This window comes from Ciconia boyciana, chromosome 2 (assembly GCF_034638445.1).
Source record: "Ciconia boyciana chromosome 2, ASM3463844v1, whole genome shotgun sequence".
Classification (NCBI taxonomy): Eukaryota; Metazoa; Chordata; class Aves; order Ciconiiformes; family Ciconiidae; genus Ciconia; species Ciconia boyciana.
The window spans coordinates 6314383-6341364 of record NC_132935.1 but is presented as its reverse complement, the minus strand read 5'-3'; the positions used below and the strand labels follow the sequence as shown (position 1 = coordinate 6341364).

General features: G+C 38.7%; 1 protein-coding gene across 1 annotated transcript in view; it reads right to left on the bottom strand.

Annotated features, from left to right (window-relative positions):
* The window catches only part of FAM135B (family with sequence similarity 135 member B), a 154283-nt gene that overhangs the window by 71768 nt on the left and 55533 nt on the right, over nt 1-26982 (bottom strand). The window contains exons 3-5 of the mRNA XM_072851150.1: nt 12256-12395; nt 5114-5184; nt 2767-2940 (exon numbers count right to left, since the gene is read on the bottom strand). Coding sequence (XP_072707251.1) covers nt 2767-2940; nt 5114-5184; nt 12256-12395 — 385 coding nt within the window. The remainder of the gene's footprint in view (nt 1-2766; nt 2941-5113; nt 5185-12255; nt 12396-26982) is intronic.

Sequence of the window (26982 nt, the reverse complement as noted above, 5' to 3'; positions counted from 1 at the left end):
AAGAGTATCTAATTTGCCAACAGAGCTAACAAAATATGAAAAGCTGAGTCCACAGGACATACATGAGCAGATAGCTGTGCTTCAGGCAAAGTTGTTTTCCAGGACAACTTCAGGACAGCAGTGAATTTCAATTGTACATAATGTGAGATCTTTATTTTCAAGGCAGGTCTAAAACTGTTATTATTTTACATTTAAGTGTATGCATGTGTGTAGAAATAATGTGTATATACATGTAAAGTATGTATTATGATGGGACAGTTTTAGGTAGCAAACTAAAACACAGTGAAATACTGCATAGGTCTTTTTCCCAGACAATGTAACTATCCTGTGTTTATTTTTTCTATAAAGTGACAAAAAAGACTTTCCAGTCATTCAGGTTCTATTGTGTTACAAAAATAAAGATTTGATTTTAAAATTAAAATCAAACCTTTTTTTCTATGTTCCTAGTAAACTTCAGTGATAAGTGATAAGCAGGAAAGCTCTGAGCTGGGAGAAAAGCAAATAAGTTTTAGTTGGCTGGTTTTGTTTCGGAATGCTTGGAATTGCAATTTCTTTTACACTAGTGTCTTCACCCTGATTTATATTTAGAGAACACATGCTATAAAAACTCTTCAGGTTTTGAATATTTATCGAGAAGAAGATAAATCTTCAGTATCATACTTTAAAATTATTTTACTGGCTTAAGCAAATGAGACTCTATATTGTGTTGTCAAAATTCTTCATTCCACTGCATTAAGTAAAAATATGGTATACTTCATAAATATCCACAAAATCATATTTTAAAAGCTGTAATAATCTGACTATGGAACAGTTGCTCATCATGGGATTTATGCCTAATAACAGTAACAAATCTCTGCAGCCCCATTCATTAGAGGATAACAAAGCACTGAAAACAGTAATTAAGCCTGATAACTATTGTTCTTTCATCCTTTTATATAGCAGAACAATGAGCAAATTATCTGAGCAAAATTATCTGGTTAGAAGTAGTCTGTTATGATTTAATTCACTGTTTAAAAAGTCAACACATAGCAGAAGAGAGATACAGGAGTTACCTGTATCTCAGCAGCAGAAGAAAAGACAGATATGTCAGTCTGATCTACTAATACGACTTGCATCACTGTCACAACTCGACATCTTACAATCTTAATTCATTCCATGGCATCATGTACAAGCAATGCCTTTATACAAATGGAAAACTGAAGCACAGATGTATTAAGTCAAAACACAAAACCTGAGAAAAAAAGAGTGTAGAGGTTCATCTTTTCTTTCTGACGCAGAGCTCTTTGCCCAGTACTTGACAAACTTAAGAGTCTCCTGGTAATTTGGTAAACAGCAAGGCCTTGCTGGAGTAAGGGAAGCTGAACAATGCTGAACACTGCATTTGGTTCAGGACGGTCCTGGTTTCGGGTGGACTAGAGTTAATTTTCTTCCTAGTAGCTGGTATAGTGCTGTGGTTTGGATTTAGGATGAGAATAATGTTGATAACACACTGATGGTTTAGTTGTTGATGAGTACTGCTTACACTAGTCAAGGACTTTTCAGCTTCCCATGCTCTGCCAGGTGCACAAGAAGCTGGGAGGGGGCACAGCCAAAATGGCCAAAGGGCTATTCCATACCATATGATGTCAGGCTCAGTATATAAACTGGGGGGAGCTGGCCGGGGAGCAGGGATCGCTGCTCGGGGAGTGGCTCAGTGTCGGTCGGTGGGTGGCAAGCAGTTGCATCACTTAGGTTTTTTTCTTGGGTTTTGTTCCCCTCTCTCTCTCTTTCTCTCTCTCATTGTTTTCATTTTCATTACAATTCATTATTATTTTTATTTTATTTTATTTTATTTTATTTTATTTTATTTTATTTTATTTTATTTTATTTTTTTATTTCACTTATTAAACTGTTCTTATCCCAATCCACTAGTTTTCTTATTTTTGCTCTTCAGATTCTCTCCCTCATCCCTCCCGGGGGGGAGGGTGAGTGAGCAGCTGTGCGATGCTTCGTTGCCAACTGAGACTAAACCACAACAAGGACCAAAGGAGTTCCCTCCCTCTCAGCACTCTTTCTCTCACGCGATGACAAGATTGGACACAAAGTAAATTGCCAGAAAGACCTTTGCTTCCCTTCGCCTGCTCTAAATATTAGAGGATATTGACCTCCAGCCCTGTTTTATTTGAAGGAGTTCTGAATTATTTTCTTGTCATTATGAATTAGATAACATAAATCACATCTAGACCCCATGGCAGCTAGTATTATACTGCTGCATGGTTAAATCAGATGATACTGCAAAGGAAAAATTCAACAGAGCCTTATCCAATACTGACTCATGCATACCTCCTTCTAGACATGTTATGAATTATGCTAATGCACAGAGGCCACAGATGAGATTAGAGTCTAACTGTCCTAAATGCTTTACAAAACAGGGGAAAAAAATGTAAATGCTCTTAGCTGCTTTTAGACTAAAGAGGAAAAACAGCCAAGGAGAAGAAAATTTTCACTTTCCTGGTGTTACAGGTAGGGAATAGAGAGATCAAGACTAATCAAAATTTCTGAACCTCTTCCCAAAGATTTTGCTAGTTTTTTATCAGACCCCTAGTGTCTTATCAAGGGAAGGAACCTGTGTCAGAGGCTGGCTCTAAACCCCAATCTCCAGAATGTTAGCCCAGGACCAAAAAACTTGAAATTAAACTATCCTCTCTGCTTCTCCTATACAACAAGCAAATGAACACAGAAGAGGAATCTCCTGTGCCCTTCAACAGACATTTCTGTGTCCTTTACCTGATCAGAGGCTGATGTAATGCTACCAGTGACGCATGCACCGTGACGGATATCACTGACAGGTGGAAATAGTCAAACATGACAGGAACATGGTGGTGCAGACCTCTCCGGGGGTGGAAGTGAAGACACAGTGTACGGCTGCTGATCATGGGGATTGCTGGAACATCTCTCAGCCTGGAAGAGAAAGAGGTTTACAAGGGTAAGTGAAAGCTTGAGTTGTCACAGCCTGTAACATGCTACAGGCAGCAGACAGGGACATGGCTTGAGGTGAATTTTTATCATTTCCCAGCTTCATAAGTTTCAGGTTTACATAACTGATTAGTATCTTGTGTTGTATTTGTGCCTAGCATAAATAAAGATAAAGATAAAGATAAGATAAAGATAAAGATAAAGATAAAGAATAAATAACAGGTATATAGAGATATATAAGCATACTGTATAAAAGAAAAATACATGTAATGCCATTTGCCCTGGTGATTGTCCTTGATGTCTACCTATGCACTAGTTCTGAGGACATCAAGAGCTACGTAGCAGAAGGAAATGCATTTAGCAAACTGCTCGGCTTATTTGAGTGCTCATAGCCAGGGCAGCTCACTACTTGTGATTTTCAGTGTAAGAAAAATCAACTCAGGCAATCTGTGAGAGTCAGAAGCAGGCCTGTGTCAGAGAGAGCTCAAAATATTCAGAGCACCTTTCCAGATAGCTGATCTTCTGAAAAAACTTTTTGCAAGAGGCCAAAAAAAAAAGAGTAGGTGAAGTAACTGCAGAGAAACAATACAAGTTGGTCTGGCTTCTCCTTTTTTATAAAAGTCTAAATAAAGGTCTAAATAAAGACCAAGATTTTAATTTAAAGTTTGATTATAACTACTCCAGAATAACTTTCCTAGTGTGCAGTCAACCACATGACATCTCAGTCACCTATAGGGCAGGAGATTGAGATGTAAACCTGGACCATGCCTAACCACATCCTACCAATGCAAGTGAATCACACTTCTAAAGAAGAATTAATGGCTTTAAACTGAAAGAAGGTAGATTTAGATTAGATATAAGGAAGACATTCTTCACTATGAGGATGGTGAGGCACTGGAACAGGTTGCCCAGAGAAGTTGTGGGTGCCCCACCATTAGAAATGTTCAAGGTCAGGTTGGACAGGGCTTTGAGCAACCTGATCTAGTGGAAGGTGTCCCTGTCCATTGCAGGGGGGTTGGAACTAGATGATCTTTAAGGTCCCTTCCAACTCAAACCATTCTATGATTCTATGAATTGTTTTACAGCACTAAAGACCATTCTGAAGCCAGTTGTTTCCCAGAGCTAAGAAAATCTATGATGACATGGTTGAGTATGGTGCATGGTTAGTCCCAAGAAGTGTTTCAGTGAGATTTGCAGAATATCCTTTTATAAAAATCACTGCTTTTGTTTATAGTGAATCAGATTAGTCTTTCAGATGATAACAGAAATTAAATGTATGTGTTAGAGCACAATTTCATAATTTGAAAGCTTCAGTTCTTTTTATTCTCGGATATCACTTAATGTTTGTTTTTTCTCTCTTCTAGACACATCAGCATCACAGCTAATGACTGGTGGTCCAGTCCCACCTGCCTGAGAGAACAAGTTTTCACTTTTTGTATCTTGATAAAGGAAACATGTTCTTGAAATTTGTTTAGGTACCCTATGGATATGAATAAAATCACATGGGAACAATCTTAGCATGAAACACAGCTCAGACAATTTCTCTGTACCTCCTCCCACCCCCCCATAAATGCTGCTGAAGTCATTGGAAGCCTTTTCTGTGATTAAAAAGGCTGAATAACGTCTGGGATCACACTTTCTGCTATCAGGAAGGGATGCTACTCCCACTTCACCTAAGATGGAATCAAATGCAGTGGGAGGAGATCAAAGTCAATGGGGAAGACTCTTTCCTCCTAAAATACACAGACAGCTTTGGTTCTTATACAAGAAAAGAGCTTAGCATGTTCATACACTCATCTTCAGGCAGAAAATACTTAGTTGTCTCCTGAGATAAATGCATTCCTGAACCACAGCCCCTGCTTACATGTAGGTCAGTGATTATATTCCCTTTGGCTTTAACAGCAGCAGAGATAGAGCAACACTTAACATCTTTGAAAACCTCACATTTAAAGGACAAAAAATGTTGTTTCTTTAAAGAGGAGCATGAGATGATACACTCTTCAAATACAGAGAGGAGAAACGGAAAGACTTCAACACTGAGGTAAAGGAAAGACTTATCAAATCTATTGCTTTTTCCAAAGTACTCTCACTTCATCAAAGTAATTTCCCAATTGAACAAACGCCTGCATTACCAATTGAGCTTTAAAACAACACTTACTGTTGTTCGCTATCAGTAAAGTGCAGGTCCAATTTGAGCTGAAAATCTGCCTCACTCAATGCATCTTCTACCTACAAAAAGAAAAAGGCAAGGTTACCTTTATAAAATGATTCCTACAACATTGAAGGCAACAGTGGATGGGTTTGTCTGATAAGAGCAAAGGCAAAAATATGCAGCAATAGCACCCTGCCACAGTGGCAGAAAGGACCAAATGCGACAGCAAGTCGCAGTAATTGCTGAAGGATTCAGATGGAACCGGAGCAGTCAGAGGTGTTACCTGCTCCCGGGTGTCCTGTCATGTCAAAAAAATCACTCCAGACAAGAGTAACCAGAGTGCGTAGAGCACTGCGTTTGCTGGATGCTTGCTCTTTGCACACTGAGAGTCAGTGGAGTATTTCTGAAGCCGAGCAGGACCCTTATTGAGTATTTGTTTGGGTTATCTTGTCAGCTGAATGAGAACAAAGACTAGGTTTTCTTCATTGAGAAATAGCCATTAATCCTTATGATTACCTGCCTGTAACTAATGCAAGGTTCAAAATTTACAGCTTAAAACAATCAGAAATGGCTCAAATAATTCTGACAATTTCTCATCTCTCATCACTCTCATCATTAGCCTTTTAGTTTGTTTCTCAGCAAACTGAGGCTTTCCTGCCTCCCAGTCACTCTTTCTGGCCCTTGACAGATTCATGGAGGAAGTTAGTCATTGATTCTCATGTAGACCATTTTCTTCGCAAAATTCAAAAGCTTTTGTTGTTTTTGAAGCTTCAATTAACGGAATTTTAACTGTTCACTTTGTTGCAGGGTACTGAGCATGTTTATACATGGAAGGATGCAGCTTGCCAAATACACTGAAGACATAATGTGTGATCATAAGCTGGCTCACTGGTACCTTCATCTCAGAGGTCCCACCAGCAAGCTTACCCTTTCTTCATTGTCAATGAAATACTTTAATTGGATTTTCTGAAACAGTACATGAAGGAAGCTGTCAGTTCATTACCTTCACCTGGAAAGGACTACATTGGATAACACATTCCAGCTTGGCACATTTAAAGCAACTATAATCAGTGGAAATAAATAGATCAGAATGGAAGAAGGATTAAGCTGCCCAACACTTTCTCTTTCACTCCTTTGGAATGTCTTTTCTTCCCCAGCAATGTAGGTTTAGTAGATTAAAAAAAGGTTTTATTTCTATCAACCTAAATGGAAATATGAAAAAAAAATCACTCATTTTATTACCAAAATAGTATTTTTCTCTGAGTTTAAGCATCCATTATTGTATACCAGAGTACAACAGAGGATGCACAGGAATGCAGGTGGAAAAGTGAAGTTGTTCACTGGGGATAGGGTATTATAAATACAACTTCTTTTTACCCAATTTTTGCCACAAAAAGGTGAGGTGAGACGTCTAGGTTCTGTCTTTCGTCAATGGAAAGCAACAAGCAGATGCATGCACTAAGCTGACCCATCCTGAGGTACACATCTGAAAAGGACAATTGATTTCTGTTTGTACCTCTCTTTCCGCTGACAATAGATAGAGCCTAGAGAAATATATTGGTCTAGATACACTTGAATTTTAGATGGCTTAAGTCAGACAAGATGAATTCTACTTTCTCCAGCTGATTAGCACCTTCTTAACAGCAGACTATACCAAAAATGCACTGAAGGCAATGTCAGAGGCATCTAGCCTGCTCTGACAGGTAGGATTCATAAAATATATAACATAAAACATGTTTAGCTAGGTTTTCCAAAGATGAAACTCCATCTACGGTGTGCCTTTTTCTATTGAAGCAAGAAAATTGAGAGTCAAGGATCAATTGTATTTTGACAAAATTATCAAAGATGTAAAATTGAAACCTTTCTGAAGTAATATGGTATTTCTTCTAGCATGACCACAGGCACAGAGATGTGAGGAGAAAAATTCTAGCTTCTGTTTACTGAAAACGTGCTTTCTCTTTTGTGTTTGTCTCAAAACACCTGGAAGTATGTCTTTCAGAAAAAAAGACTTTTTAATGAGTTGTTGTCGCTAAAAATCACAGTTGCTGGCAGTTGCAAAGGAAATAATCATTACTGAAGCTACAGACTGAATTTAAACTAGGAACTCAACTCAAGTATAGTGCTTCAAACAAAGAAAACCTAATCTTCCAACAGGGGGGATGAAATTTTGGTCCTGTGCCTAATACTGCTGAGCACCTGCGACTGTCACTGAAATCTGAGCCTGTGTTTAAAACAAGTTCAATAGGTAGTGACACTAGTTCAAAACACCTTGAGGCAATGAGCAGATGTCTGAGAGACTTAGAAATATTCATCACTGCATGGGGTCATGCATTAAGGTGCAAGTACAGGATATTTTTAATCCCAAAACTGTATTGAAATCAGACTGCTCAGAATAGTGCAAAAACCCACATAAAATTAAATCACTTTTCTCACTACGGAGTTTTCATGTTTTCCTTTGTACATTGGAGGTGGAAATATTAAGAAAAGTGAAAATTGGACAGCTGTTCATAAATCACTGGACTCTTCATGAGAAAATGTCATTAAAAGGCATAAGTTGAGACACAACAGAATTAAGTACAGTAATTACCTGACACAAGTTACTGTATAGCTTTGATACCTGCTGGACTTTGCTGTGTTTTACTTTTTTTTCCACTTATTAGAGCCACAGGTGCATAAGATCCTTTATGTGGGAAAAAATGAAATGGCTTTTCCATAGCTCATACAGAAGAGGCACTGAAATTTCTATCATTCCTCATGAAATGTCTCCTATATGAAATAATATTGTCCTTAAATGAAATATTGGCTGCTTCTTTTAGCACTACTGGGATTATTATGGTGTTTTCCACAGTTATCATTTACAAACCGTATAATTTTCAAAAAGTTTGATAGACTATCAGGTTATTCTTTTTTTTTTTTCCCCTGAAGAAAAGCTGTAAAATTTCACACCAACATACTTAAGAAATTAGCATGAAAAATTTATCTGGAATATAATTAGTGTTTGACTGGCTAAGCCAAGCAGTATCCTCCCAGGTACTCTGTGAAATGTCTTCCAGTGTTTTTTACAAAGTTCTTTGACTTTTCATCTGTGTTAATGATTAAAATCACAACTCATGAAAGAAAAAATAAAGATCTATGTTTGTGGAAATACATTCATACTAAACAAGGAATATTATTTTGTTCTGTAATATTCCACACCCCCAGATAAAAGTAAAGGAAATTCAGAACATCTGACTTTTGGGATATATTGCATTTTACATGCTGATCTTGCCTTCAGTCAAAAATAAAATAAGTAAATACAGTTCTGAACAGAAATTTTGGAAACTTTCTTTGAAATAGTACATGCATTTCATTCTTTTTTTTCCCCCTAAAATCAAGCAAGGCTGAAATTAATTTTGTCATCTCTGATTTGATTAATTCTTCATTGTTTGCATCAGTTTAATGTTAGTCTGCATTTTCTTGTAACATCGTCTTGTGGAAATTAAAGTCTGCAAATTCAGTATCCTGTTCTCTGTTGCTGGGGTTTTGCTTACATTTCCCCTTGTGCTCCCACCTTGGGCCTCATAGCTTGTGGAAAAAGACTCCATATTTATCTGTGAGCACACACAGTTTTCCAGAAGGTGCTGTCCAGAGTTCAGGCTGTTTTCTAACCTCTGCCTCTCTTGCCAGAGGACTGCACTGATAGGGAAATGCATTTTATTGAACACTATTTGGAATCGGTACAATAGAATGTATTTGTATCTAAAAAGTGAAAGTATTTATACAATAAAAAGTATATACAAAGCAAAGTACTCCAATTTCTGTTGAACTGGCCTGGAATCAAGTGCATCATTTCAGTGTTGAATTCTGATTTTTCAAGTTTACATTTACATGTTTGGTTTAGCTTTTAAGAGCTGCAATAATAGTTATAACTGAAGTTTCCAACATTCTTGTGATGGACTTCCATAATATTTAACCATTTAGCCAGAATGTCAGACTGAATGATCTGGATGTCCTATCTCACTTAAATTTCTCTGGAAAGTACAAAATCTAACATACTGTGATATCCCAGCGTGCCTCACTTCGTCCTCTCCCTGCTACTAAATCGTCCCTGAATGGAGCCAGCAACCAAGGAGACAGACAAGTTACCTGTTTTATTGCTTGATGAAAGAGGCAGAGCTCCTTCCTTAATAAGAATGAAAGCAAAAGCTTATGAAAATAAATTAGACTTCTTTGTAACACTAAAGGCTGCCTCAGCCTTGTAATATTTTTTCCTATGAATTCAAGGAATGCTGCATTCTGGAAAAATATAGAGAAAGGCATCTAATAAGTCAGAGAGTTTTAAAGGGCCATTTATATGGTGAAAGTATGCTCAGTTACACTTCTAGGAGGAGAATTGAGGCTGCTTCCATTTAATGCCAGACAAAAAATAAGTATTTCCATATTTAAGCTTATCTAAGGTTATGCAAGAGGAGGAGAAAAAAAGAAAAAAAAAAAACAAAACCAAAACCAGTAGCAAATAATGTAATCTGGACAAGCACATTGGGTTTTGTTGTTTGGGTTTTTTTTCTACTGAGCCTATCTCAGCAACCTATCTCATCAACAAAACTATCCTAGCACCATGACGAGAAAGCATACCGCTCGCTTTTTATATTTGATAATTCCAGCTCTGAGAGCAGAAACTACATGGAGCATGTGAACTCAGAACTTCCATTACCCAGTCTAACTTCCTTGTCTATTTATCATAACTTCTATTTATAGAAAAAGCAGTGAACAGTTCCTTCGCCCTCAACCAAAAAACCTCACCATGGCACACAATTGGCACAAAACAGATTTGCATCTGTTGTGTGTTAAATAAGTTAAGAAGTTATGAATAGAGATAATATTTAAAACATTTTACAAATTTCTAGGTGTTTTGCCAACGCCATGTTGCAAGGATTGCATCCAACATATGAGATTACATGACAGAGATGCAAAACCTTCTCTGAACAACAGTTGTGGATATAGCAGGTTTCTTCTGAGCATGGTGCCTAGTGGACTGGCACACTTTGGTCTCTCCCATATTTATATCAAATTTGTAAAGTTGTGGAGGGCAAGACATCAAAGCAGAAAAAAGAGGCCTGGGAGCATTAAGAAGAAGTGAATTGTGTTAATCTGCTCAACATGCAAAAAGTTTAACAGACTTTATTTTTTGCATTTGATTCTTTAGAGTCTTTTCAGCAACTCATCTGAAACCAACAGACCTCTTTATGCTCTTATTCTACACCCCTGAAAACCCAAAGCAACTTCATCACACAGAGATAATGGAGTTTTCTCTGTGCAAAACCATTTTGTAAGTACAGAATTGGGCAGCTGTCCTTTTCCCAAGGGACCTCCTATGAAAAGACAAGTGTGATGCACACAGCACATCAAGAGTCATAATGAGGTTTAGCTGTGAGGAATCTTGCGGGATTTTTTTTTTCATTTTGTGAGGTGCACGACTTTCCTGAATATTAATGCAAAAATCATCAGAAATCATCCCTGCTCAACACAGCGGAAACTGCTATAATTTGAGGGGAGGGACTTTTAATCAGAGATGTTCCACTGAGGAAGGATAAAATTAATATTCAGTTAACCATGTTGGAACATTTTCCTAACGAATATTGATAAACTTGCATTTAGTAATTTTTCATATAAGCACAAAACAACAATTCTAGGGAGGAATAAATTGATGACACTATGTTAAAACTAAAAACAAAACAAAACAAAACACCAAGAAAAAAGTGGGAGGCAAAGTGAAGCATGTGAAATGAGCTTAAATTAGGTTCTCCAGCTGTTTTAATTTAGATCTATACATAACCTATGTAAATATGTATTGAAATTGGATAAACCAGAAATTTTAAATCTCTTCATCCTCAAATACAAAATTATACAAGGAAGGACAGGTGAGAATCTCTGGCCCCAGGTTCAACACACAGCTCTTGATTCACATTGGCTGCATAACTAATTTTGATGGCATGCTGATTTTGCAAAAACAGCTGATGTCATGTGTCTGTCATTATCAATGAGAGCAAGTACTAATGCCATATATTTTGTATCAGTCATATGTTTTGTATATTTTGTATCATTGCTGGCAAAGCACGGCAATGACACATTCGGCCAGGCCCGAGTGCCATTCTACTATGACACTTTCTCTCCTTTCTGTTTAAGAGTCCAGTAAAACAGTACTCTCCATACTCTAAGATTGCTCCTCTCTTGTAGCTCCTGGGAACAGGATTTATCACTGGAAGACATTAATTTCATATCAGTAAGAGGAAGCCAACGGTACCATACAAGATGGGTGGTTCAGATCATATATTTCCTTTGTGTGGGTGCTCATGTTGGCTGAAAGAGGAGATGCCAAATTGGGAGAAGGATCTCAGTAGGAACCCATTCTAGCTGAGACACAATGGAAAGCAAAGGGGTTGTATGTATGTGGACTATAGGGAGGGTAAGCTCCAGCAACTCTGCCATGCACTCCTGAAATCAGGACCGCTAAGGAGGAGGGTGAGGAGACCTCTGAGTGGTGGAAAGGGACTGGGTAGCTTGGTCACAGTATTGTTGTTGCTGTAGCAAAAACCAGTCACAAGGAGAGAGGAGGAGAAGATAGCAGAAATGGATGGTAGGAGTAGAAGCTGGTCCTAGCAAGATGCAGAATATTCCTGGTTTTCTGAGGTGAGGTTGATTTACTCAGATATGTAGAATGAATGATCTAGTGCACAAATGACAAATTGTGGTTGATGATACATTTGAGGTTTTGATATACTGATTTACCACTATATGTCAAGATCTTATTCCACTGGAAAGCCAAGGTGTAGACTACTCATCATAACAGGCGCAGTGCAGAGGGTCTATCTGACCTAGTGCAGATGTTTATAGTGTTGGCATTTACAAATAAACAAATCACCCCAGGCACCCTTGTCAGCATAGGTAATGATGGGTAGAGGACAGTCGATCTCCTTCTAATGCAGATGCTGGTATTTGATAAGATAAATCATGTCTTTACCTCCACCAGCTACATTGATGAGGCCTGTAACAGCACAGAGACCCCATGACAACTTCTCAGGTAGAGATATCTGTGCAATGAACACTTAAAGTTAGGTAAGAGTAATCCCAGCCCTCCTTGTTTTTATGTGCATCTCAAGACAACTCACCCTTTCACCATCCAGAAGCAGGTGCACTCTGAAGTTCATTGATTCATTAAGAGTTATCTCTTCGTTTCTGTACAAAATCTGAAATATTCTGCTGTAAACGTTGTTTTCATGAACGCAGGCTGAGCAAAGGCTGGAATCACCTGCACAAAACACAGACAGACTCTTGGTGTGATTTTGCAGGGAGATTATTTTTTCTCCTATGTTTTCACTTCAGGATTATCTAGACCAGTTGTATTAGTACTTGTAAATAAACACTTGCATTCTCAATAATTAATGGTAATGGAGCAGATTGTTATTGTGGGTTGCAGGTTCCCAAACATGGTATTTAAAGAAAATAAATGTTAAACTGTAGGCAGGCTGGATTTCAAAATGAGAATAGCTGACCCTGTGACAGCACTTACACTATTAACTTTATTTCTAATGAAAGCTAAAGCATCAAATGTCTTCTAGGCATGTTTGCTACCCAGCACCATGAGGACTGTGGGTGTTCACCTGTGAAATTTCATCTTTTATCTGCAATGGGCATCTTCCAGAAGAGGGAGTTTTCTTGTCATCTCTGGTACTCCCAGAACTTACTACCTGGGAGGGGGGACAATAGCCAATAGCATATCTTGAATGTAGAGCCTGAAAGTGCACAGGCATCTTAAGTTAAAATACAGAAAAATAAAAATGTAGCCATTTTTTCAAGATGCCAAAAATCCTGTGTAATCCTTCAGACTCTTGACCCATGTGAGAGCTGCCAGTTTGACCCATACAATTGGGATTAATCTGAGGAACTGAAGAACCAAAACTCTAGGCTTCTCCACATTGAATTCAGACAGTCAATAGCTTCATCTGTGTGCTGATGTATCACATAATCACAAATGAACTTCACATAAACTCAGGTGGGATTTGTCCTTCCTAACTTTTAGGTGCCTCCGGTGTATGTATTTTGTTTTGGTTACAATGGAGCCTATGGAATTTAAGACATCGTTCATCTGACCAAAAAAAAAAAAGTGCATGCTTTAGAGTGAGGCAAATTTTTGCTTGAAGTCCACTGCTTATTGAGTAATTCTTCTTTCACTAACAGGCAAACAGTGTGACTTGCTTAGTTGTACAAACCCACACTGGAGGCAACAACATTTACTACAGTGAATTCCTTCCAGAGGAGCCTGCAATGACTGTGTGACTATTTAATGAACAACTGGGCTCCAGAGTTAGGTACTTTCAAGTTGTGTCTTGGCTGTTAATCAGAATCCCCTGCTACTTCTACTTCCATAGCCGCTGAGCAACAACTTCCTGCAAAATTTACTCAGAGCTAGTTTTGTCCCTTTCCAGCATTCAGTGCTGTAGGAATCTGAGGTTTTGACATATAGTCTTCTAGCAAATGGTATTTTGTAACTCTCCTGACAAGGTGTGCGTAAAAAAGGTGTACCAGTATCAGTCCTTCAAAAAGACACAGATCTGTGATCATCATCAGGAAGCCAGCAGGCACATGCTTTATACAAAGAATAGTTTTTCAGAAGGTATTTCTGGGAATTCAGGCCTTTGCAGAATTGTTTTGAGTCCATGAGCTGTGGTAAGATAAAAGTCCAGATCAGAAAGTCTTAGGGACTGATGGTTTGTCAAGAGTTTCAAATCAGGACAGGTCTATTCTGCTGTGCTAAAGCTACTGCTTTGCTTTTCAGTGCAAGAATCATACATAATTTGCAATCAGAAGTCAGTGAGTCAAGACTGACAGAGGCCTAAAGATTTCCTGAGGTAAAGTTTGGTTAGGGGGGGGAAAAAAAGAAGAGAAAGGAGTTAAAAAAAAAAAAAAGTACTAAAGGCCCCAGTACACAAGTGAATGGAGTTTTGTCATTATAATGATTAGCTTTTGTGGCGCCAGTCTGCTGGAACTGGAATAGGGCAGACAAAGAAAAAAAAAATAATTCGGGGCAGGGAGAAAAGCTGATTAAACACCAATAAGACCAATAAGACTTGAGCTAATTAATTACCAGGACCATAGTGCTGTCATCCAGACTACATTCAAATAATTTTCCTGTTACCGACTTTTAACAAGCACACCCAGGAACAGCCTAGGTGTTTCACTCTGCTATTGTCTTCCCATCACATATCCTGCACAATAGTTATGCATAAGTCCAGGCAGCCTAGATAAATAAACATTTATTTCCTTGTGCTACACCAGTTAGGCTAGAATGTTTCAGCCTGATTAGCTCTTCAAAAGCATGCAGTCGTATTTATTTTAATTTATACCTCACGTTATTAGAGACACTGTAAAAATCATACTAGAGGTATAATGCGTTCTTATTCCTAGCTGGCAGACAAAGGAAGCTTTCTGTTATTTGATTTGGATATTGATATACTGGTACTCTTCTAGGATGGAAAGTTTAGTGTCATTTTCTTTTCAGACACACTCCTGCGCAGACCACTCCTAGTGTGTAATTGCTTTAGGAGCTAGATTTGAAAGGTGGCATAAAGAGTAATTTCTCTGATTGGAAAGGTTGAAGCCAAAGACATGTTACAATGCTTAGGGTTGTCTCAAATCAGTGTGAGTGAATACAATACTACAGGGCCAAAAATTGCTCAGTTTTAAGCAGAGCTATCTACCTTTGCAAAGATCTGGCAGACAACTACAGCAGATGAGTGCCTGATCACCTCCTAAACACAACCCATCCCTGCCTATTTCAATGGCCACAGCCCACTTCTTTCTCTCTTAAAGTATGATATAACGCTGTGGAAGGAGTTTTCTCAGAGGAGCGCTCGGCAGCATGAAGATGTCTTAGTACTGCTGACAGCAATGCAGACATCCTGCTTCTCAAAACAAAGGGGAAAGGCAACATGTCCATAGATATTGCCCTTCAGGCAGTAGCACTCGATGATGTATTCTGTGCTTTAAGGTACAGACAGGGACCGGGCTGTATGACTGTACTTGAGCTTCTGTTACTAACAAGTGGTACCTGCACCAAACATACTCTTCCTTAGACTACTCCATGAAAACATTATCATCCCGGTAACTTTTACAAACTTCCCTTTGTTTCTGGGATACCTTCTGATACTCATGTCTCTCTCAACCCATGGATTCATCTGCTAACAGACAGTGGCAACAAGGTTGGCTTTTACCATGGCTGATGTTGTTCAGAGAAGGTTGCTGGCAGGAGACATAGCGGATGTATCCCTGTGTTCACATAAGCACTTCTGTCCTTTGGCACAAAGCACAGGATGGTGTGAGAGAGAAGCTTGAAACTATAGGCTTTCCCAAATCTCTTTATAGCATAACCTCAGTTATGCAAACAGCTCTGAGCTATGCCCACACTGCTCAGCAGTCACACGCAGTCCAAGGAAGACAGACATAGTGTGTGGAAACTGCTGGGAGCTCTCATTCCCTGATGAGAGCTGGAGCTAAGGCTGTATTGACCTGCATTTAGGTCTTTATTCCACAATTTCAAAGGCTTGAGCTTTGGTGAACTCAACAAGGAAAGTCTAATTTTGTGGTAATGAGATTTTGCTCAGTAAATTTCCTTGTTAGGGGATTTATTTGTGACACTCGCAGTATCCCTTAAGCTAGAAGGAATCCTATTTCCCTGTCTCCCTTTCCTAAGTGGCTATTCCATTTACTGCTTATCTTCTTCGGGTTGACTAGGTCTTCAAATTGTCTGGAAAGTGAAGGAGCTCTCAGGGCTGTAAGAACCATCGCAAGCATGAACAGGACAGTTGTGCTCCACAACCAATCATTTCAGAGAATGAGAAAAACCTGTTGATGCATCTCTCTCTATTCTTTCCACAGGAAATATACTGCCATCCCACCACCCCCCCTAGCAATCCCTTTACAGGCTATTGAGTAATGGCATTTTAAAAGAAGGAAGGGAAAAAGGCTCTTTGCAGTTCTGCACACTTTCTTATACATAGCATAGGCTACCTGTACAGACCAGTCAGTATATCATGTCCTGCTTCATCACTGTCTCCATATCCAATTTACCAAGCTCCCCTAGATATGCTCTAGTCTACCTAATCTTCCCATCTGCAAGTTTCTATAGACGGACATTTCTAAATGTTATTGCAGCACATCATACAGAAATTATTAATCCCTTTAAAGAATCAGAGAGAGATTTTGCTACTTAGATCCTGGAAGCCCCTGAAAACATATGTCCAGATAATCTTATAAGGAAGGAACTGATGCATAGGTGACATGTAAAAAAATTTGTTACTTATCTTCAGCCTAATTGAGGGAGAATAGAAACTATATTGTTCTGACAACCACTGCCAGTAGGAAGGCACTCAGGGGGTGGTGGTGGGTGTGGCAGATGTGCAAAAGCCCCTGAAGAATGGAATAGAATAGAATAGAAAAATACAGAATAGAATAGAATAGAATAGAATAGAATAGAATAGAATAGAATAGAATAGAATGGTTTTGCATAATGCCTCAGAGCGCATAATGAGAGTTGGGATAGGAAAATTGAAAGATGTAAACAATGGATAAGAAAATCTGGTTTAACATCTTCAAGAAAAATCACTGGAACCTGAAGGACACCACCAGAAAACACAGTCCTCTAGAGAGGCATGGGACGTGGTCAAACTCACTTAACCATAGCTTTGCTGTTCATAGTAGGTATACCTTGATAAAGTTGATAATGAAATCAACTTTAGTTGACTAATGTGCTACTCTATTTGTGTTTTGAAGGGGTGCAATATGCCAGAATAGCTTGCCCTTCTACTTGAAGGACCCACTGGTACATCAACTGAAAGTATTTCCTGGTGAGACTGGCAGCATCCCTGTCCTGGTTTCAGCTGAGATAGAGTTCATTTTCTTTATAGTGGCTGGTGTGGGGCTATGTTTTGGATTTGTGCTGGAAACAGTGTTGATAATACAGAGACGTTTTAGTTGTTGCTGCACTAGTCAAGGACTTTTCAGCTTCCCATGCTCTGCCAGGTGCACAAGAAGCTGGGAGGGGACACAGCCAAGATGGTTGATCCAAACTGGCCAAAGGGCTATTCCATACCACATGACATCATGCTCAGTATATAAAGCTGGGGAAGAAGAAGGAAGGGGACACGTTTGGAGTGATGGTGTTTGTCTTCCCAAGTAACCATTACGCGTGATGGAGCCCTGCTTTCCTGGAGATGGCTGAACACCTACCTGCCCATGGGAAGGAGTGAATGAATTCCTTGCTTTGCTTTGCTTGCGTGCGCGGCTTTTGCTTTACCTGTTAAACTGTTTTTATCTCAACCCTCGAGTTTTCTTACTTTTTCTCTTCCGATTCTCTCCTCCATCCCACCGGGGGGGAGTGAGCAAGCGGCTGCATGGTGCTTAGTTGCTGGCTGGGGCTAAACCACAACAATCCCTCAGTTGGTGCAAAGCTGTGACAGGGACCTAAGTTTTCCTGATTTTCAAATGTTTTCATTTGTGTTATTTCCCCCAGCAGCACCCTCACACCACTTTTGTTTATGTGAGGAGAGGAAGACATTTCTGGAGAAAATTAATCAACGATGTTGACAATATTCTTCAGTTCAGAACTGTTCCCCCGAACTTTCTAAGATCCTAATACACACACCAGATAGATTAGCACTCCTTCTCCCAAACTCCACTGGCTAATTATCCCAGTTGTCCTCTGCAGATATCCCACTTTCTTCATTTTTCAACTCTGAGCTTCTATAGCATCCTTCCTCTGCTTTCACCATGCATAAATTACCTCCCTTCTTCCCTTTAAATCTCCTGTATTTGAACCATCCTTTACTCACTTTTTTTTTAAACCTCTATAGAAATGGTTTGAGAAGTTTCATAGTTGTTTTATGTCAATAAGATTTCCATGGAGCAAACAATGAACGCACCTTGGCAGAATCAACTGACAATGACACGCGCATATCTCAGCCTCTGATTTCTGTCAAGAAGAGACTTTGAAATGGCAATGTCTTGGTGTAGCTGAGACTTGATGATGAACGATTTCCCCAGAGCCACCTAAGTCATATGAACCCTTGCTGTTTGCAAAGCAATAAGATTGGCCGGTTTTTATGCCCTCTGCAATCTGTTTGGTGTGTAAGTGATTAGCATGCTCCAGTCTCGACAGCTAGATTCTTTCCATAATTACATTTTCGATTGTGCTTCCTCCTGACATCTATAACTGCCAAAGAAAACTGGAATAAATGTTAACCAGCAAACCTTTTCGAGGATGGTAGGCATCCTGGTCTGAGACCCAGATTTGCCCAAGAGTATTGGTATAATCTGACCTTTGAGAAATGCTGGAGTTTTGTTTGTATTTATTTTTTCAGGGCTTTACAATATGTAAATGCCTAATCACACAGCCCCTAACTCAGAACTCTTGCATGAGGTAATGTTCCTATGATAGGAGGGTACCTTCAAAGCCATGAGTGAAAGGCCGTATGTTTTAGAGAGTTTCTGAAGAAAAAACAACAGTTAGAAAGGAAGGGGTTCTCAGTTGTGGTACTACAGAGACCATGCACAGTGAGCGTGATCATCATTACATCACTTTACTTTACTTTTTAACTCTGCTTCCAACAGGTACCAGAAGTGTGAAGAAAGCCTTGGAATTAGGTCTTTGGTTTATTTTAAAATTGACTACCTTGTTAAGAATAATTTTAAATAATGTTAGATTTCCCTACCCAACAAGGAGCATGAAACCTAAATGAAATGTGAAAAACTGTGTTCTCCAGAGGAAACACATTAAAACCTCCTTCACAGCAAATTTTCTCCTATACAACTTTACTGTTAAACTTGTAGGACTTGACTACAGTTTTGCTGAGAATTATAGGGGAAAACAACATACTTATACACTTCTATTACCTCTGCTTTTAGTATACTTCAGCTTCTGGCTTAGACAAAGAAAGAGCAGAGATAGAATTTATCCTGACTCTTCTCTATTCAGTAGCCCAGAAAAATAAGATTAATTACTACTTTTTCAAAATAAGGAAGGAGGAAATGTGACGACTCAGTCCTGACACTCTGCTGCTGGAGAGATTACATCGCTTCCTATCCCCCATGCAAGGCAGAGAACAAAGAAAGTAATTTTTTATTCTAAATATAGAATTACAACTCCAGGGAATATGGCCTTTTAGAAAAACGACTTCAGGTTTACATCCTGCTTTCTCCAGAATTATCTCTCTGTGGTTTATTGGGCATTGTGTGAGAGGTCTAAAATGAACAGGGAGTAATTACACAGTTAGGAAAAAATCCATATGGAAAACAGATCTAACTTCAGATCTAGCCTCTTTGATGCCTTTACAACTATAGCACTAGAAACAAGATAATTACTCAGTTGCTGGTAACTTCTTGAATCTCTCTTGCTGTCTGAGAAAAGCAGTATTATTATGCTCCTGTTCAGATAAATGTAAAAGCAGGGTTCTGCTAAGTTTTGCTTTAATGAAAGAGATGCTCTTCAATAACGAGGGGAAATTAAGATGCCGCAGTTGTAAACAAAGCTTTACTGTAAATATTTCTTATGTGCACACTTAAAAATTTGTATTTATATTAATTCAGAGCAACAAGAAGCATATCATAGTCTCTATACTTGGGTTCCCACACAAGAAAATCTCAGAGACATATGATACTTTTAAACATAGATGGGTTCATTCTCCCAGGTCACTCGTGCACAGACGGATGAAGGGCATTACAATGCACTCATTTGAGAAAGAGCTGTGAGCGTTTTGAAACCTTCCTACCCACAAACCTTATGTTACTACCCACGCAGACATGTTGTGTCAGCGGTTCATGTGATCTTTCCTAATCTGCTTCAGTGGAAAGTCAACTGTTGGTAAAATCACAGCAGAAGGCAGTTTAAACTGAGCTAGATGTCCTTGCCCTGAAGCAAATTGGAAGCAATCACATAGTCTATTAACATAGGTGAACAGGGAGGGCAATAATAAATGGGTATAGATAGTATTGCCTTTAAAGTCAGTCTGGACTAGCTGTAGCCCACCTACCTGTAACTTGAATGATCTCTACAGCACACATCGTCCTGGTTGGTACTGTCATAAACATAACCCAAATCTATCTAGTGGATGACTACTCACTCATCCAATCACACACTTTGGGCTGTCCTGTCTCCTGATCTTCAGCATCTGAAATTCCCACTAGCCTCACAAGGAGAGTTGGTTCTTGTTCAGAGTCCCTATAAAATAGGTATGGATTTTCTAATTTCTAAGTTTCCTTGTCATCTAATTTCTTCTACTATTGCCAAAATTCTTAAACACTTACAGGCCATTCTAATTTTGCTATTTTTTAGAGAAAATTAAGACATGTGAGCATTCCTCGAATGAACAGTGTGCCATCTTGCTAGAACCTAAGCACCGCACTGCAAAATATAACCAAAGGAGACCAGAAAATCTTGTGCAAATAACCCTGTTTATCTAACTTGCTTTTTTTTCCTTTACCATCTGTTGGAACCATATGCCTTCTTAAATAAGAGCTAATTATAGGTCTCTACCACAGCTAATCAAATAGTGGTAACTGTTGCAAACTTCAGCTGGAAATTTCATTTCTTCTTTATAAAAAATCCCCCCAAACCAGACCCTGAGATGGTTGCCTTTCTCTGGTTTTCTGGACTTGGGAACACATAAGTTACAGTTGATGCACACATGTCTGTGTTAACATATGGGAGAAATTCATAACAAGCTGGAGAAATAATAAAAGCCAAAGTACAGTTCCCGCCAAGTACATTAGGAGGGGTGACTTTGGGACAGAAAGTGACTGTGTCTAATAAATATCCACTGACACGTACTGTAGCAGAGCTCTTAGTGTTTCGAGTTTCCCTTCACTGCCCCTGTGCCATTGTACTGAGTGAAAGAAAGAAAAGAAACAACCCTGTCACAAAATTATCTGTCTTTTAGCACTGAAGAACTGGAGCAAAGAAGGATCCAACACTAAAATTAAATTTTGGAAGAGAGATTCCAGCCCGTTTAGAGAACAATACATCTCCTAATGAGCTCAAAAAAGACAAGATTTCACTTTCATGTCCAATGAAAGTGGACATGTATAAATGTCCACTTGTATAATGTCACTTGTATAAATGTCAATTTACACCATAGAGGCAAACGTTTTAAAACTGCCTCCAGTGTCAATGTCACTCTGCATTGCTGTGTAATGTGAAAGGACTGAAGGACAAAAATTAATCCAGTCCTAAATATGGCAAATGAAGAGTTGAACTGCCTTTTAAAAACCCCAAACACTAAATAGCTCTTTCAGCATCACAAGACTGTGGCAATTTCAGACTGTCATGCTGACCTTCCACGAAGTTTAGAACTGTTCTGGCAGAAATTAGGATTAAGAAAAAAAAAAAAAAGAAAAATGGAATTAGTATGTTTTAAATTAATTCATTCCAGCCATCAGGCAGGTAGTTGTTTCCCATTATAACTGCCACAACCTCTTTGTGTAAATGAGTGGTGCACAAAGAAGAAAGAGAACACTTCCAGAATTTCATTTCAGCTAGCCTTTTCCTTTGGCTACCCATGGGAAGATTTCTTACACTTTTCTCACCACTGTTCACATGATGTTTTGACAGCTGGAACACCACAAATGTTTAAAGATTCAGATATGTAAGAGGTGAAATACATATAAAAAATGTGAATATACGTACTTTCAGACACTTCAAGCATGGATATAACATTAGGACCAACCTGTTATTTCCTCAGTGCCGCACAGCATATCTGGCATCATCTCTTTAACACAACAGCAACTGAATCAGAAAAGTTCTGAGCTAAAATCACAGACATTAAGACAAACTGGAAATTAAAGATTTCCCAGACAGGGCTGTAACACTTTCAAGTCTTCTGATCAATGGTATGGATTGGGAACTAAATGCTCTCCTAATGTACTATTGCAATGCTTGCTGTGTTCAAGAAGGTGATGGATGGAGGTTGTACATCTACCAAACTTTTATCTTCAGCTTTATGGCCAGTTGCACTTTACTCAGGGGGTAAATTACAGTTAATTAAATATGTAAAACATCTCGTGACAGTCTAATTAAAAAATCTGACAATAAATCTAATTTTTCAGATGTAAGAGTCCCTAAGATCCCACTGTAAAATAAAAAGCCTGAGGATTCAGAGTGAAGGACCTCAGACTCCCACTGGAAGAAGCTACCACTGCAGGTCAGTGTTTCTGAAAAGCTAGGCAAGTTATCTAGGTATTTAAATACAGGTTTCTGAACCCCACTCCAGATCATAAAAGTAAACACCCAAAAAAGGCTTCGAGGTCCTACAGTTTTTTTCCTCTTCGTGTACAATACCAGTCAGGACGTCTTTCATATCCTTTCTATGATCAATCTTCAGAGTTAAGTTAGACACAAGAGACCTGATTCCTCAGGTGCTGCAGCCGAGGATCATTCATTCTATAAGCTGCAGGTTCAATTTCTAGTGCGATGTTCAAAGTGGGTTTGTCACATCCACATTTGCAAGGTGATCCCTCTACATTGTGTTCTTCCTCTGTGTTCAAGTGGACCTGATCAGATCCCTTGCTCATTCAGGAGTGACCTGATCCTAGTGCCCAGTTGGTCTGTGATTCTGACCACTAGATTTGGTATTTGTATACAGTGGGAGAAAGGGTAGAAGCACATATACCTTCTTACCTGCCCATAAAAGGGATGGAAGAACTCACTGAGTTCCCAGGGCAAGATAATCAGATGTTCCTCTTCTGACCCCAATTCTTTCCACAAATTACTATACAATCTTTGTTCTGGAGACATTTCACATGTACAGCACTGGTTTCTCAAGGCAAAGAAATACAAACCAGCCTCCAGAAAGGCAGTTCAACGTGATGGAGATTGGAAGAATCAGACCACAGGTAAGTTATGTCAAGGCCTCATATTTTCAACACAAGTGTCATCACAATGCTTGCAGCAGACATGTAGCACTTAGATACTCAAGCAAAACTGTACAAAGACAATTTTGTCTGCTTATTAAAGAGACTAAAGGAATAAAAATTCACCTAAATACTAACACACATGTACACAAAAATAAATTGCAGTTCCATTTGCTGAAAAACACTTTATGTTAAAAATAAAAATAATATCATTATAAAGTAGCTTCCAAATAAGCCAACTATATTGCTAATCTGTAATAGGAATGACCATAGAAGCCATAAGCTTAATTGAAACCCAAAATGTTCTTCTGTATGTTTTGTATCTTTTAAACATTCCTTTGAGCAGATATTTTGAAACTTCCCATCCAGCTGAGACGTGAGATTGCTCCTTTCCTAGGTCAACAAGCTCTTGTCTGATTAGTGATTTAATTGCTGAACTGTCTATACAGCTCAGCACAAAAATGCAATAGAATTATTTTATTAATTTGCTTCTCCAATTAGATTCCATCAACCTCTGACATTGCATCAGTAAATTTTTTTTGCTTTTTAATTATGCATGTTATCTCAATTGAAATCCTGTGGCTTCCTCTGGATCACACATGCACATAAATCAACAAGAGACCAATCATACTTTGTCAATGCATGTCAGGCACAAGCCATTTGGCTTTCTGTCTGGGATTTCATTAAACTGCATTAATGTTCTCTGTCTGTGATGTGCCAAGAGTATCATTAGCTGTTCTCTTTCTTTGGGCTGTTTTCTGGTAAGGTTATTCATGGCCTTCAGTCTGAGTTAAGGGTCATTCGAGAAAAGGATCTATTATCACTTTCTGAACGGTCTGTCTTTTTATTTGGCATAAACTTTGCATATATATCATGGTCCTGAAGTAAGCTCTTAAACGGACTAAGCAATATAAGACAAAGAGTCCTGAATCTAATCCTATCTACATTCCCCAACAAAACCCGTCTAAGACTTTGAAACTGAAATGGGCCAAATCCCATCTATCCAAAAAATCTCATATAAACTCCCTTATACTCAAAATTTTAAATGCCTTTACCTCTCCAAGACAAATAAACGTGCCAAAAAAGTCTTATTAACATCACACTTTAGAGAGTAAACTTGCACAAACTTATGGTAGATTGCTCAAGATGATCCTGAAAATCAATGACAAAACTGGGAATGAACTCACATGTAGTGTGAAGAAAATACTGTATTTACTACCAAACGGACATACGCACTGCTGTTGTATTAGACATCACGTTGTAGGGGTATGTGGCTACACTAACAGTATTTAGAAAGCACTTGAGAGACCTGGATTCCTGTGTTATCACTGTCTTCTTGAGAGACATTAGGCAAATCATGAGGCATCTCTGTGCCTCAGTTTCCCACATATTAACTTCTCCTTTGCTTTGTCTCTCATTTAACCAGTCTGTGGCTGCCATTTTGAGCTCCGAGTTTCATTACAATACTTACCACACTGCTCTCAGCTGTTATATCTAACGCAGCTGAGAAGTACTGCTGAACCTGGGGTGCAAGTCTTTAATGGCTTCCACAATACATAAATTGTGCAGATATTTCCCTAGATATTTTTTGCCTAGTGACAATCATACTCACAAATTTTTCTGTCGTGGTTTAACCCTAGTCAGCAAGTAAGCACCACACAGCTGTTTGCTCACCCTCCCCCCTCCTGGTGGGATGGGGGAGAGAATCTGAAGAGCTCAAGAAAGAAAACTTGTGGGCTGAAATAAGAACAGTTTAATAATTGAAATAAAATAAAATAAATATTTTTTAATAATAATAATAATAATAATAATAATAATAATAATAATAATAATAGATAACAATTTGTAATGAAAAGGAAAAAAAAAAAGAGGAGAGAGAGAGGAACAAAACCCAGGGAAAAACAAAAAAAAACAAGTGATGCAACCACTCACCACCTGCCAACCGGTGCCCAGCCAGTCCCCCAGCAGCAATTGCTGCCCCCTGGCCAGCTTTCCCCAGCTTAGATACTGAGCATGATGTCATATGGTATGGAATAGCCCTTTGGCCAGTTTGGATCAAGTATCTTGGCTGTGCCCCCTCCCAGCTTCTTGTGCACCTGGCAGAGCATAGGAAGCTGAAAAGTCCTTGACTAGTATAAACACTACTTAGCAACAACTAAAACATTAATGTATTATCAACCTTATTCTTATAATAAATCCAAAACACAGCACTATATTAGCTACTAGGAAGAAAATTAACTCTATCCTAGCTGAAACCAGGACATTTTGTAAAGATTTTATTAAATCTTGGCTCTTTTTCTTTGTCCTCTAAACTTATCCATCAACATTCCTAATAATTTTGGAAGTATTGATGCCAAGTGCAGTCCATGGAGACAAATACACCTCCCTGATAAGCTGACAATATTCAGGACACATGATTTGCAAGATTTGAATTGAAGTCCATGGAGTTTTTTCCTGGAGGTATTATAACTTCTTACAAAGTTCACAGAACACCACAGATCAGGCCTGTCTTGCAGATGCTTACAGCTCACTTCCTAGCTTTTAAACTCTTTCCCAAATAATAATAAAATGAATAGTATATATTCAGGTGACATAACTTTGGAAACAACCCACCATTTCTGCTGCTACATTTGAATTAGGAGAAGGAACACGTAGTGCATTGTTCCTCTGGATTTTGGTGGTAGGAAAGTCTGAGAGAAGAACAAATACTGGCAATCCCAACTAGCAAATATTGCACTAGATTAATCAGAAAAGTACCTATAAAGTAGGGTAAGAAGACTCAAAACTAGTAGAAACAAAATCCTTTCTCTTTTCAATACTTTTACAAATGCTGGAAAGCAAGTAGGTGTTATTTTCCGTTACCCAGGGAATAGTGATTTAGGTTAAGATTGTTCTACAGATATTAAGAAGGAGAAAAAAATTACAGTGCATTTTGCATAAAGCTTTTCCACATGGCCATGTCCTTGTAAGGATGGCTGTCCTTGAAAATGAGAGCTATGGGAAATCATATAAGAGCCCATGGATATGAATCATGGGGAAAAGACTAAGAGTTAGCTTGTTCTTATTTAAAATTAATAGAGGGAATTTAAAGACTTGATGGGAATTTTTCACGCAGGCAAGAAGAATGAAAAACTGTGGGGAAACTGGAAAACATCCAAAATAGTCTTGGCAAGAACCTTTAGCAGAAGTGGTAGAAAACCTTCATAAATTGTAAGAAAAATTTAAAAAAGAAAAAAAAGAGGAAAGGAAGGAAGGCAGATTATAGATTTTCTCAGGACTAAATCATCACTATTGTATAACAAACATGAGCTGTTGAAACTTCCCTGGTTTCTGGGGAAAGATGTGGAATACTGTACTGGACATCTAGTTGCTTCCTTAGTGTTCCACAAGCAGACGAATTTCTTGAGGGATCCATATGCAGCCCACCAGTTCACTTTACTTTTTACATCCCTATTGAGATATCTGGATACTCTTATGCATCATATTCTTATACATCTATATCTTATGCATCATCACCCAGGGAACTACAGGACAGTCAGTCTCATCTCTGTGTCCAGAAAGATCATGGAGCAGATCCTCCTGGAAAATATGATAAGGCACATGGAAAATAAGGAAGTGATTGGTGGCAGCTGGCATAGCTTCACTAAGGGCAAATCCTGCCTGACAAATTTGGTGGCCTTCTACAATGGGGTTGTAGGAGCATTGGTGGATAAGGGAAGAGCAACTAACGTCATCTACCTGGACTTGTGCAAAGGAATTGACACTGTCCTGCACGACATCCTTGTCTCTAAATTGGAGAGACATGGATTTGACGGATGGACCACTCAGTGAATAAGGAACTGTCTGCATGGTCGCACTCAAAGAGTTACGTCAATGGCTCAATGTCCAAGTGGAGACCAGTGACGAGTGGCATTCCTCAGGGGTTGGGATTGGGACCG